At 42.0% G+C, this 15,004-nt stretch overlaps 1 protein-coding gene across 2 annotated transcripts in view; it reads right to left on the bottom strand.

The window, feature by feature from the left end:
- The window catches only part of LOC121457772 (minichromosome maintenance complex binding protein), a 45,206-nt gene that overhangs the window by 19,297 nt on the left and 10,905 nt on the right, over positions 1-15,004 (bottom strand). For both annotated transcript variants that reach the window (XM_041666754.1, XM_041666755.1), the window contains exons 2-7: positions 9,600-9,685; positions 8,848-8,988; positions 8,652-8,693; positions 6,406-6,507; positions 3,050-3,194; positions 122-273 (exon numbers count right to left, since the gene is read on the bottom strand). In XM_041666754.1, the coding sequence (XP_041522688.1) occupies positions 122-273; positions 3,050-3,194; positions 6,406-6,507; positions 8,652-8,693; positions 8,848-8,988; positions 9,600-9,685 (668 nt within the window). The remainder of the gene's footprint in view (positions 1-121; positions 274-3,049; positions 3,195-6,405; positions 6,508-8,651; positions 8,694-8,847; positions 8,989-9,599; positions 9,686-15,004) is intronic.

Raw genomic sequence — 15,004 nt, 5'->3', positions numbered from 1 at the left:
TCCCCTCTCCATCCCTCTAGAGCCTCCAGAGGACAGCACAGCCTGTAGACATGCTGAGGCTTTTCTAATGCCTCATTTCTGAGTTAGAAGCATCTGTGGAAAGAACTAGGAAAGGCTGTACCTTAACGAGGCAGGCAGGGCCCTTCTCTCCTGGCAGGGGGAAGTTCAGATCGAATGGAGAAGAGAGGTTCAAGGAGTTCAGCTGTTGCCCACTGGAAGCTTCAGTTTCTAAGCGTTTTGGCTCTCCGCTCCAGTGAAGACCACCGAGGCCCCCTAGACTCAAACAGCATTGCATGCGGTCACTTCTAAGCCTAAAGAAACGAACATTCTAAAAGTGCTTTTCATTTTGAATAAATCACGTTTATGAGTTGAAAAAGGCTCATGTCAAGTTTTAATAACATTATTTGATTTATACCAGAACAAAAATAGACACATAAAATATTTCATTGCTTTCTTACTCTGAAATAGCAACAAACTACTCCATCAAACATATTGGAAGGATTTTGTTTCTTTTCCTTTTTTTGAGACAGGTCTCACTGTGTAGTACAGGCTGGCACTGAACTCTAGGCCATCCTTCTGTATTAGTCGCCTTAGTGTTAGGGTTTCAGATCAAGCTATGACGCCTAACTCAGGTCAGTACTTTTACAAGTTCATTTCAATCCACCCAGTTATGACACTTAAGAACCACATGCATGACCAGGACAACATGACAACCCTAGGGGGGCAGTAGTGGCACACACACTTGGTGGTGACCAACAGCTCTAATTGGACCTAAGACCCTCTCTGGAAACAAGAAGACCATGCCTGGTACTGGAATCCTAGTTAACTACTCAGTGCTAGTCAAGTTATAGCTCCTGAAGGAGAAGCTACAACCACTAATTTACTAACCAGCATTAATCCATAATAACAACCTATAAAAAGATATCCTTACACCCACTCACTCTTCATCAAGGAAACTTCTCTTTGTAACAGATGAAGACCACTACAGAAAACCAAAAAAAAAAAAAGAAAAAAAAAAAAGAAAACCACAACCAATCAAAATGCAGTTGTGGAGGTCAATGCCAATGGATGCATCTAACAGAACAACTCCTGCACCCAAGGCTCAGGGAACACTCTAGAAGAGGTGGCAGAAAAGTTTTAAGAGCCAGAGGATCGGGGACTTTGCAGTGATACTGTGTCTCCTAATAACATCAGAAACTACACCTGTAAACTCTCGCCAATATGACTACATAAATGTGAGCTGAACAAGGAGGACACCAACGAACATGTTAAATTGCATGGGATAAAGGCCGTAAGACTTCAATCCTACACAAAGAATTACGTGCAACTGAGTAAAACTGGGAACAGAGGTGGCCCTCCCCAGGGAAGAGCACACAAATTGGTTATCTAGTGCCAAACAGTCATCCCTGAAAATATACATACGATTAACATTGTATATATCCAACAGGTTGTATTTAGGAAGGCATATGTATATATAAACACATACATGCACAAAATACCAGCTGAGGAAAACAAGGCCATGAATTTGAAGGAGAACGGGGACGGGTATACAAGTGGATTTGGAGGGAGGAAAAGGGAGAAATGTATTTAAAATACAATCTTAACCAACCAGGCATGGTAACACAGTCTTCAATCCTGGCACACTGGAGGCAAAGGTGTAAGGATCTCTGAGTCTGAGGCCAGCCTCCTCTACACAGTGAGCTCCAAGTCAGTGCTGCACAGTAAGACCCTGCCTCAAAAACAAAAACAAACAAAAAAACAAAACAATAACAACAACAACAAAAACTTAAAATTAAGCAAAAAAACAAAAAACATACATTTTTTTAAAAATAAAAAGTTAATCTCTAGCCGGGCAGTGGTGGCGCACGCCTTTAATCCCAGCACTCGGGAGGCAGAGGCAGGCGGATCTCTGTGAGTTCGAGGCCAGCTGGTCTACAAGAGCTAGTTCCAGGACAGGCTCCAAAAGCTACAGAGAAACTGTATCAAAAAAAAAAAAAGTTAATCTCAAGGTCTAGAAACAGTTAAAGGGCTAGAACACTGGCTTATCTTGCAGAGAACCCGACTCAGGTCCCTTCACCCACAGGGCAGCTCACAGTCATTCCCTAACTCCAGTTCCAGGACCCCATGGCCTCATCTAACCTCTGAGAGCATTCACATGGTACAAAGACAAGCATGCAGGCAAAAGTTCACAAACAAAATAAATTTCAAATTTTAAAAATTAATTTCAATATTTTCATTTCACAGAAATCTGCCTGCCTCTGGCATATGCCTTCTGCCACCTGGTTTTTGTTGATCTTTTTTTTTTTTAGGCCAGAAATATCAAGGGAAAAAAATGTGAAATTGCAGGATGAATTTGTAGTTCAATTTTTCTTAAGTATAGCTAATTCTTTTATCTCTGAGGCCAGCCTGGACTACAGAGTGAGTTCCAGGACAGCCAGAGCTACACAGAGAAACCCTGTCTAGAAAAACAACACAAAACCTTCCCACCCATCTACCCCCAATAAAATAATTAGGCAGATTTCTGTTAGTTTGAGAGTTCAAGATCAGCCTGGTCTATAGAGTTAGTTCCACAAATTTATAGCCAGGGCTGTTACATAGAGAAATTCTATCCTGAAAAACAAAACAAACAATATGAACAACAAAAATCAGCAGAAATACCGTGGTTCCAAAAGGAAAGCAAGAAAGAATGGTTTCAGCTAAGTCAGTTGTAGGGTAGAGCACAACCATGCTTTCTATTGTTCAAGAACTGGGATAACAATTACGAAGATACTAAAAGATCTTCCATTCAACCACTTCAAAGTAAAAGCATCCATCAGAGCTTTCCAAAGGGTCCTCATTGTAAAAATGCTCAAAAGTGCCTAGGGATGGAAACAGGGCCTCGTACCTTCAAGGCCAAAGTTCTACTCCCGAGCTTCACTCCGAGCAACACCACCCGCTATGATGGAGTGAAATGAGGTTATCACACCACACCAGTTCCCAGTCGAGAACTGTCAGAGAACAAGCCCAACAATGAGCCTTGATGTCAGAGGAAGGTGAGGGCACACAGTACCTGCTTGCCTGGCACCTGCATGTTGGTCTTTCTGCTTGTTGGGCTGTAGGTCCATATCTTCATCATCTTCATAACTCCTCTTGTGCCGACTGGGAGTATAGGAAGTCGAGGGACTGACTCGAGCTTGGTTTGCATTGACATAGGCGTTAAATAAAAGGTTAAGAAGACAATAATCTTGAACCAGATTATCCTAAATTATGTTAATTACATGGTTCTAAAACATCACCAATTTGACAATTCAGTTAAAGGAAGTACTTTAAAAAAAAAGATTTATTTATTTTTCTTTTGAGTATTTTGTCTACAATTATTGCTGTAAACCACATGCATGTATTGCTCTTAGAGGCCAGAAGAGGGTGTCAGATTCCCTGGACCTGGAATTACAAACCACTCTGAGCAGCTATTGGATACTGGAAACCAAACCCAGGTCCTCTGCAAGAGCAGCCATTGTTCTTAATACCTGAGTCAACTCTCAGATCCTAAAATACTTCTGAAAAGAGACTAGACAGTTTGGGTTATGAAATAAGAGGTTTTCCTCTATGCCCCACATCCACCTGGTAAAAACAACAAACCTGGACAACACAGATAAAGTATCTGTCCTCAGGCAGTGGACAACAATGATCCTGGAATAAGGAGACACAACCCCAGGAAAAACTCCACATCCTTCTGGCTGCAGGAGGACCTTCGAACTGTAGCAAAGATGAGTGGCAGTCTATCTCTTGCTGGATGGAGAAAATAAAGCCCAGAGTTCAGAGTTACAGAGTAGCAGAAATTTGCAAAAGGGTATCCAGAGGAACAGCTGTAGACACAAGATCCAGGAATTCTGATCTTTGGCCAAGCACCAAACTGCAGATTCTAACTCAAGCTTCTCAGTCCCGAAGGCCTAGCAGGCATCTAAGAGCTAGACACAGCCTATGTTGTTGTTTAGGGGCTATAACTTGTGGAACTGGAGTAACTCTGTTACCCATCTTGATCAATTCCTATACCACTCCTTGACAAGAAAAAATGCTATCCAGCATACAAACTGCCAAAACCAAAGTCAACCCTTCTGAAGGCAGGAAACTCAAAATGCTATTAATGTTGGCTTTTTAGCAGATAATAAAACAGTAGTTAAGCAGAGAAACAGGAAAATCAGACCTGTTATCAGTTTTTTAAATTAATGAAAACAAACCCAGAGATAACAGACTCAGGAATTAGTGGGCATGGATTTAACAGAAAGGTAACTGTATTAAGGGAAGAGCTGGAGTGTAGCTCAGGTGACATAAGGTTGCCCAGCATGTGTAAAGCCCTGAGTTACTCCCTGCCACTCTCAGGCGGTGCCTGTCTGGAATCCCATCTCTCTAGGACTAGAATGACCAGAAATTAATGCCATCCTTGGAGATAAGGCAAGTTCAAGTCCAGGCTAGGTGACCTGAAATGCTATCTCAAAAACAAAAAGTAGAGCTGGGTGGTGGTGGTGGTGCACGCCTTTAATCCTAGCACTGGGGGGGGGGGGGGGGGCGGGGCAAGCGGATCTCTGTGAGTTCAAGGCCAGCCTGTTCTACGGAGTAAGTGCCAGGAAAAAAAAGAGATGATGAGTAAACAGATGAGGACTATTCACAGAGAAACAGAAACACTGAAATAACCAGACGGAAAATAAGATCTGAAAATAAATGACATGAGCTGGGCAGTGGTGGCGCACACCTTTAATCGCAGCACTAGGGAGGCAGAGGCAGGTGGAGCTCTGTGAGTTCGAGGCCAGCCTGGTCTACAAGAGCTAGTTCCAGGACAGGCTCCAAAGACACAGAGAAACCCTGTCTCTAAAAACCAAAAAATAAAATAAATAAATGATGTAAAACATGGGGGGAAAAAAAACAACAAAAATTCAAACTACTTCTATTGACCCTGCCCCCACCCAAACCCCTCAGAAACACACACAGACACAAGTGATTGTTTATAAACCAGGGATGGAGAAAAAAATTCAGAGACCATGAACACGGGTTAACGTTAACAATTCAACTAAAGCAAAACGAGGGGGGAAATATCAAATAACAGAACAAAACTCCAATTGGGGTGTGCTCTGTGGGAGAATGTTTTGCCGGCTTCTAAGGAACTGGGCTCGACTTCTAGCAATGGGATAAAAAACAAAAAAAGCAAAAACAAAAAGATAGCTGTCAAAAGAAAAAATAAAGTAGTCTTATAATATATGTTGGACATTCCACAAAGGGGCTGGAAGAGAGCTCAGGCAGTAAAGTGCTTGCCTCCCCAGGGCTCACAATAACAAACCCCAGCTGGGCACACACAGATGCCCATACAGTCTAGTCTGTGTTTCACGTACTGAGATTAGGACAGAAAAAATATTTGAAGAAATGACTAAAATTGTTGCTGAAAAATATCCACAAACTGGAAAACTCAACAAAATCCAACTAAGTAAGAGAAGTATATGTCTCCCCCCAAAAAGAGCAGGGGAACCCCAAACTCCCAAACCAAAAACTCCACACCCAGGCACAACATAATTAAAAGGCTGAAAATAGAAAGAATATTTTAGAAGCAGTGAAGAGGGCAAAAGACATACTATATAAGAGGAATGATAAGAATGATAGCCACCCGTTCATCAAAAAAGATGGAGGGCTGAGATAACGGCCCTGTACCATTAACACACTAGTGAAATGTGCCAATCAAGAATTTTACATGGAGTGAAAATCTCCTTCAAAATGAAGGTGAAAAGAGTTGAACTTTCATGAAGGAATTCACCACCCTCAGCCCTGTTTTAAAGGAGGGGGGGAGGGGGCAGAATCTAAGGGAAATAATTTCACACAAAGAACAAAGAGAAACAGATAGTGAATATATATGTTCGCAAGTATGGATGATGTAGTTTTTTTCTCAATTTATATAGAAGACAAGCCACTGTACTGTTAAAACCAACCAGGGGCCAGAGTTAACAGTTAAGAACACCTATTGCGTTTCTCTTTCAGCTTCCTCCCAGGCTCCTGTGAGCGTGTAGTGCACATAAACTCATTCAGAAACACAAACAAACACCTTTAAAAACTAAGATAAATCTTTAAAAAATTAGAATGCATTATAATTTGAAATTGTACCCTTCTCTTATTATCATAATATTTAAGTACCTATAAATCTACCACAACCTATTTTAATAGTGTTTCACTATAGGGATGTAACAGAATTTAGGCATTTCTCTGTTATAAATACTTAAATTTATGTCTTATTAAGGACATATATTGTATACAAACACTTTTTTTCCCTATCTAATGTCACCCAGGGTAAAAGGATTACAAATCTATAATCTGAACTATGACCCTTTAAATTAAGAAAAAAATTAAGAATCACTCATCAAATAGTAAGGTTCAGATGAAGGATATCTCTTTGACCCATGAAGATTCTCCAGGCACTGGGACACAGTAGAAGGTCTGTCTTTCTGCCGTGGTAGATCGTGGAGAGTTTAAGTCAAGCTCCTGTTGAGGCTGTGATATACAGAAAGCATTTTTGAAGTTTTGTTAAGAGATATGCATTTTCATATTATAAAATCAAAATGTTATCTCAAGTTAACGTAATTAACAAGCAATTAATTTCAAAGTCTGGCTGACATGAATTTGTGGTCTTCTGCCTCAGACTCCCAAGTACCGGGAAGAGTGTAAAGGCAGATGCTGCTACCACACAACACACTATTCTTCCAAAACTACCTCATTTTCTTTCTTTCTTTCTTTCTTTCTTTCTTTCTTTCCTTGAGTGGGTGGGGCTGTCACTCTGTAGCTTTTGTTTGTTGTAGTCTGCTGGCCTGGTCTGTCACCTGGGTACCCTATCCCTTTAAGAGATAAGCTCCGCCCACTCTAAGCCCTTCCCCCCCCCTTTCCTCTAAGACCATGGGATCTCCCACCTCCTCTCTTTAACACTCCTCCCTTCCTCTCTCCCTCACCCCACCTTTTTCTGGAAAGGCAGCTTCTGACTCTCTCTTCTCTCCCCCCTTTCCCCTTCCTAACCCATTAAATAAACTTTATACCCAAGCTCTCTGTGCATGGCCTATCTATTTGTTATGCCCCTGGTGGACCAGCCTGGGGTCCCACCGCTTTATAAATGATAACAGTGTTGGGCTCTAATATCTGGCAATTCTCCTGCATCAGCCTCCCACGGTCAGGGATTACAGAAGTAAGTCACTACATATCCAGCTTTCCAACGTCCACTTTTAGTACATTCATTCAACTATTTACTGCGTATGTGGGCAGGGGGACACATGTATGCCATGGTTACACACGGAAGTGAGAGGACAACATGCAGGAGTTCTCCACGTGGGTTTCAGAGCCTGAACTTCGGCCATCAGGCTTGATAGCAATTGCTCTAACCCCCTGAGTCACCTCACCAGCCCTCAAGGTACCAATTTTAAAAACAAAACCAAGGGAAATCTTTTTTCAAACACAATAGCCAAAAAAAAAAATGCCTTCCTCAAAGCCATAACACACAGTACCCCAGCTATGAAATTAAATCCTTCTAAAGACAAGGCATGAGTTCAGTGGTAAGAGTCCTTGCTTAATGTGTATGATGCCCTGGGTTTGATGCCCAGCACGCTGAGCCTCCAAATGACAAAATGCTCAGTAATCTCTCTCCATAGAAAACATCCAATTCAGCCTCTGCCAGCAAAACTTAGTAAATACTCATTATAGTTACCTCTGAAATGGATTTAAAATTCAGACCTTACTCCCCAAGGAAGGCACTCTATTTAAGTAATAACTTAGAAAGCTGTGAGTTTTCCTTAATAAATCTGCCTTTGTTCTGCTAAAAAAGAAAAAGTCTTATGGTGGAAAAACAGTCCCTCGTGACAGCAAGTTTGAAATTGAGATAAGACACAAAGTGGGTTTTTAAAAAGAGCACATAAATTGGGCCATGGTAGCACACACCTTTAATCCCAGCACTCAGGAGGCAGAGTCAGGGAGATCTCTGTGAATCTGAAGTCAGCCTGGGCTACAAATAAGTCTAAGTTCATCTTTCCCTTTCGTTTAAAGAAACATTAAGAGCACTGACTGGTCTTCCAGAGGACCTGAGTTCAATTCCCAGCAACCACATGGTGGCTCACAACCATCTGTAATGCCCTCTTCTGGCCTACAGGCAGAATACTGTATAAAAAAAAAATAAATAAATCTTTTAAAAAAAATGATCATACATCATGCTTTTAGTCACAAATATTGGGGAAAAATCTCACCATTTACAATCTTGCTAGAAATCTTTAAAAGACAAATAAGAAAACTATGTCAGAAAACTCTTTTTTAAAAAAATATTTATTTATTATGTATAAAATATTCTGTCTGCGTGTATGCCTGAAGGCCAGAAGAGAGCACCAGACCTCATTACAGATGGTTGTGAGCCACCATGTGGTTGCTGGGAATTGAACTCAGGACCTTTGGAAGAGCAGGCAATGCTCTTAACCTCTAAGCCATCTCTCCAGCCCCCCAGAAAACTTTTAAAGACAAAAAAAAAAAAAAAATTCTGTCTGATTTTTAAAAACTCGTTCACACACAAAACAGCAACATTAAAGATGAACCAAAGAAAAATGAATTCTCTTTTTAGGTGAAATAAATCATGCTAAAAAAGTTCAAATAACATAAAAGATACATACCCCACATTCTGCTATATCCCTGTATTTTCCAAAATGAAGAACCTATGACCAAAACAAAAAGTATCATATATATATAGATAGATATACATACATACACACACACACACACACACACACACACACACACACACACACATATATATATATAATATCACAAATTATAAACAGAAAATCTCAAGAAGAAAGCAACACATACCCGTGCTTTTGTGTTCTGGTTAACTGTCTCATAAACGCCCATGTAAAACTCAGGGTCAAACATATCCTGAATCATGCAACGAAACTTGACAAAGCTGTTAGGCTTCAAATAATGAAGGGGAACTTCATTCAATGATGGTACCTTCAGAGAAAACAAACAAGCAAGTCAGCAAAGTTGTCATCTGTAACTGTTAAGCAAACACACACTCAAAATCTAGCCCTGTTCCTGTGATAACACTTGTCCATAACGGGATGCTTTTCCTTCCAAAAGCATGTATAGCATGTGTACCCTCCCGGCCTGCCTTCTTTATTTTCTGTCTCTTCTTTCCCTTCTTTTGAGACAGACTTCTTTGTAGCTCAGAATGGTCTGGAACTCACTAATAGCAGAGGCTAGCCCCAAACTTGTCATCCTTCTGTGTCTCCCAAGGCCCCAGATTACAGACATCACCTCCTACAAAGGACTCCGGAATCCTTTCAATCAACAGAAAGGCATGCACCTTATGAGTCCTCTGAACATTAGCACATGCCAATTCTTCTAGGAGGGAACAGAACATAGGTGACAGCTACTAGACAGTTCACCAGGAAGGAGCAGGCATTTACTGCCACCTAGAGGCACAACACAAGCATCAGCGCAAAGCCTTGCAATGAGGAAGTACTGAGGACAGGAGCTGCACTCACTAAACCACTTCTCCTCACATTGGGGTGAGGGTGGGGGTCTATTCTGCTGAGAGAAACTATAGCCAGCCAGCTCACCCATTTAGGAGCATTATTTTCCTTCAGCTTTTCCTTGAAGTATTCTATAACTTTCTTCTCCCAGTCGGGATTAACTCCATTTTGGGCTGAAAGAGAAATATGATCATCAAAGTACAACAAAGACCAAGAGATTATGTTCAAGTCAATACCATGTAAACTTAGTAGTTAATACAAGTGCAACTGGGACAGCCACAGGCATCCAAGGAGCTTCCCTGCTAGACGCTGGGTACCACAAATCCAGGCTGCTGGCCCCATGGCTCTCCAGCACTAACAACTGAGAGCCAACACCTGTGGAATATGTGGTTTACCTGGACCAGCACGAGCTACAGTAGATCAAACATTCAGCCCAAGCTATTTTATTTATGGTAATACACTCTGAACTGGAAAGCGTGAGATTTTAAATCACACTTACTTACTTAGTGTGTGTATGTGCACGCACACATGCAAGGAGGCCAGAGAACCATTTGCCAGAGTTGGTTTCTGAGGATCTAACTAAGGGAATCTGGCAATAATTAGAAGCTTTTAACCTACATAAACAGTATAAAGAACACCTATATCGGGGGCTAGAGAGATGGCTCAGCAGATACGAGCACTGACTACTCTTCCAGAGGACCTGAGTTCAATTTCCAGCACCCACATGGCAGCTCACAACTGTCTGTAACTCCAGTTCCTGGGGATCTGACACCTTCACACCAATGCACATAAAATAAATTTAAATAAATTATTAAAAAAAAGAACACCTATCTTTGCTCCGTCTGTCTTATCATTTGTTTGATCATCACACGTCTTTTCTAACCCATTTAAGTTGTATGCATTATGTACACTTGCCTTCTAAATATTTCAGTGTGTTTCTTCAGATTATCGTAGTTTAAACAGCTATAATAATACTTTAAATACTTTTAAAAAGATTTATTTTTTAATCCTGTGTATCTGTGTGAAGGTATGTACTTGAGCACAGGTGCCTGAAGAGGCCATAAGAGGGCATCATATCTCCTTGACATAGAATTACAATCAGCTGTGAGTTACCTAAGTAAGAGCTGGGAACTAAATCTGGATCCTCTGCAGGAGCAGTAGATGCTCTTAAACACTGAGACATCTCTGCAGGCCCTGATACAACCAGCCATGTATGTTGTAATGTCAGTTAATACTTTCCTTGAGCTGGGTGGTGGGAACCCCAGTCTTTAATCCCAGCACTTGGGAGGTAAAGGTAGGTGGATCTCTATAAATTCAAGGTCTGCCTCTGCCTCCCAAGGGCTGGAATTAAAGATCCGCACCACCACTACTCGACCATTTGAGGAGGCAGATGCACAGAAAGCATGACTAAAATAAAATGCAATTACCATGCTAATACCTAAAGTTCTATGTCACCAAAATACCAGGAAACTAAGCTTTTTGCCTCATCTTCCAAGAAGCCAGGAGAAAAGCACAGGCAAATTCTCCAACCAACCAGTTTGAACTGGCCTGGCATTCAGTTTCTCTCATCATATTCATTTTTCTCTTTAAAGATTTATTTATTATCAGCAACCAGTGCTCTTAACTACTGAGCCGTCACTCCAGCCCCCTCATCGTATTCTTTATACCAGTGGCCTTACGCCTCCAAACACTAATCAGTTGTTTCTCAATTGTCCAGTCCTGCTGCCCACCTGCCAAGGGAACGAACAATCTATTTCCCCTGTTTCTGCTTTCTTTAGGCTTCCTATAAAATTCAACAAATTCTTCTCCTCAGCCTATCAAAATCTTAACGGTCTAATGGAATATAAAGTGTTGCCCAATCCTAGAATTCTAAACATAACAACAAAACAAAAATTAAGATCAATAAACTAAAGTTGTGCTTTTTTCTTTTGACACCGGTAACCATACCATACTAGTTATGTTGGGTTGCCTGACTCTAGAATCAAAAATAAGGCCAAATAAGGTCTTTAATCTGGGCTATGGATGTAGGTCAGTGGCAGGGTACTTGTCTAATACACAAGGTCTCAGGTCTAACTCCCAGTACTAGAAAAGTGGGAGAAATCCTATGAAGGTGTAAATGACACGGCTGTGACCTCAGCATTCGGGAGGTGGCAGCAGGAGGATCAGGAGTTCAGGGTTCCTCAGTTATACAGTGAGTATAAATAAGGCCTGCCTCAGTTACATGAGCCAATAGCAAATGAAATAAAAACAAAACAGGAAAAAGAAAAACCTTGAAATTTTAATTCTGTCCTTCAACACCCATTGTACTGCCAGGTAAGTGATGGTCTATCCTTCTAGCAGTGCTAAAAGGCGGAATGTCCCAAAGACATAAGAGGCTCATCACCCAAAGTGGCAGCCAGTTCTCCACTCCACATACAGTATATCTTCAGCTCTTACAATGAGTAAACCATTTGCAGGAGCGGCTTACAGGTGGTGAAAAGACCAAACAGTTATCGACAGGATACACCTAACTCCCCTAGCGCACATGTCTGGCAAGCCTTTTTATTTACCACATGGTTGCTCTAAATAGATGCCAAATAAGAGGAATTTGTTTCTAATTGTGATGGAGCTGAGCCTGTCAGAAACACAAAAACCTTGCTTTTGCAGTTTCCAAACATTTTTCCCTTAACTGGGCCACACTTGACAACCGTAGCTCAATCCCTGGGACCTACGTGAGGGAAGGACTCAATCCCTGGGACCTACGTGAGGGAAGGACTCAATCCCTGGGACCTACGTGAGGGAAGGACTCAATCCCTGGGACCTACGTGAGGGAAGGACTCAATCCCTGGGACCTACGTGAGGGAAGGACTCAATCCCTGGGACCTACGTGAGGGAAGGACTCAATCCCTGGGACTACATGAGGGAAGGACTCAATCCCTGGGACCTACATGAGGGAAGGACTCAATCCCTGGGACCTACATGAGGGAAGGACTCAATCCCTGGGACCTACGTGAGGGAAGGAGAGAAGTGACCTCCACATGTGCACCACCCACTTACACACACGTACGATTCAATTAGAAATGAAGAACAAAGCAACCTGGGTGTCCTACTCCAGGTTTTGTTCTTAGATCTATGACCAATTGAGTTAATTTCTATGTAAAGTATGAGGTTTAGGTTGAGATTTCTATTTTTGCGTATAGTTTCAGTTTTGCTTCAAAGAATATCCTTACGGGGCTGGAGAGATGGCTCAGAGGTTAAGAGCATTGCCTGTTCTTCCAAAGGTCCTGAGTTCAATTCCCAGCAACCACATGGTGGCTCACAACCATCTGTAACGGGGCCTGCAGGCATACACAGACAGAATATTGTATACATAATAAATAAATTAAAAAAAGCCAAGTAGGTAGGCTGGCTAGCCAGCAAACCATAGAGATTTGCCTCGCTCCACTTCACCTCCCCAGTGTAGAAACTAAGGACATGCACTCTAAACCCCGTTTTTATACGGGAGCTCTGGGATTGAACTCAGGTCATTATGCTTGTGAGCCAAGCATTTTCCCAACTGAGTGTTTCCCAGTCTCGTAGCCAGACTCAAAAACTCAGAAAGGGGTCGGGTGGTGGGGCATGTCTTTAATCCCAGCACCCAGGAGGCAGAGACAGGTGCGTCCTTGTGAGTTCGAGATTGACCTGCCTCTGCTTCCCAGGTGCTGGGATTAAAGGTTGAAGTTTCTTTTTAAACACACATACAGCAATGTCTCTGGTTGTGCTTAGAAAACGTTCTCATGTTTCCATTTTTGTTTGGCTGAAAATAATTTTAAGTTTCATAGAGACTTCTTTTTGATCTGTTGACTTTATGTTTTACAAGTCTGACATCTTTCTGATTTCCCTCTTCCTGCAGATTTCCCTTCATAACTCAGAATGATTTATCTTGGCCAAAGTCACATGTGCACTTGGACAGTGCCTGTTCTGGGACTGGGAGGTGAAAACACTAAATGAGCTGCTTGGTTGATGGGCACTCTCAGACCTTCAGGAGCTCTACGAACTTTCCAGCTACTATAAGCAGCAGCAAACTCTTCAACTGTGGCTGCGTTTCCACACCCATCAGCTCGGCGGCATCTGCGTGAGCTCTGAATCTTTGCTGATGGTGCACATATGGTCATATCTTCTTGGTGAACAGACCCACTGTGAAGTTGTCTCTCATTCTCATCTAAGTCAGCTTTGAAAACTATTTTAAAGGGAGGCTCCCAGGCGACACACGCCTTTACCCTCCAAAGGCAGAGGCAGAGGGAGCCGTGTGAGTTCTGGGCCAGCCTAGTCTACAGAGTGAGTTCCAGGACAGTCAGGGCTGTTGCACAGAGAAACCCTGCCGAGGTGAGTGAGTGAGTGAGTGAGTGTGTGTTCAGAGGACAACTTTCAAGGGTCAATTCTCTCCTACTAAGTGGGCCCCAGGAATTGAACTCAGGTCATCAGGGATGGCAGCCAGCACCTTTATCCACTGAGCCAGCTTGCTCATTTTTCTTTTCATTTTAAAAAGAAAGAATCTCAGTGTATAGTCCTGGCGGGCTTGTAACTCGCTCTATAGACCAGGCTGGCCTTAAACTCGGAGATCCACCTGTCTCTGCTTTCCAGATGCTGGGTTTAAAATTGTTCACCAGCACACTTGACTTTTTCTATTTTTAAATTTTATTACAGCCGGGCGGTGGTGGTGCACGCCTTTAATCCCAGCACTCGGGAGGCAGAGGCAGGCAGATCTCTGTGAGTTCGAGACCAGCCTGGTCTACAGAGCTAGTTCCAGGACAGGCTCCAAAGCTACAGAAAAACCCGGCTCGAAAAACCACACACACACACACACACACACACACACACACACAAAATTTTATTAAAATATACTGAGTGGTGGTGATGAACACCTTTAGAAACTTGTAATTGAAGCACTAGGCAGAGACAGGAGGATCAAGTTCAAGGTCATTCTTGGCTATTAACAAGTTCAGGGCAAGCTTGCATTACGTGACAACTAGTCCCAAAAAGAAAAAAAAAATGGAAAACAAAGCCCAAGAATAGTGCTGGCAAGAGGACAGCCCAGTGAGACAAAATAAACAACCTACAGGTCTACACCCTCACTGTGGCCAACTCAACTTTCTACAAAGGAGAAAGCGCTGTAAGAATCATGTTGGAACAAATGAGTATCCCTGCAAAAAATTGAGATTTAGGCCCAAACCGTAAATCTGTTACAAAACTAATTTAAAATAGATCACAGAACTAAACAAACAAAAAGACTGTAACATTATAAAACTCAAAGTATCACACAAAAGAAAACCTAGATAGACAAAACTTTGGCTAAAACTGTTCAAATAAAACACCAAAGACACACTCCACAAAAGAAAATAAGGATAAGACAGACTCACTACTTTTCTGTTCTATGACAGAAACTGTCAAAAAAAGAGACATGTATCCATGCATGTGCGTGCAGTTTCGTGCGTACGTGTGTGTACACACACACACACACACAGATTGAGAGT

This window comes from Microtus oregoni, unplaced genomic scaffold (genome assembly GCF_018167655.1).
Source record: "Microtus oregoni isolate MIOR12 unplaced genomic scaffold, Mior012 000016F_ref0000370, whole genome shotgun sequence".
NCBI lineage: Eukaryota > Metazoa > Chordata > Mammalia > Rodentia > Cricetidae > Microtus > Microtus oregoni.
The sequence above is the reverse complement of the archived record's forward strand: the minus strand, read 5'-3'. Positions and strand labels throughout refer to the sequence as shown.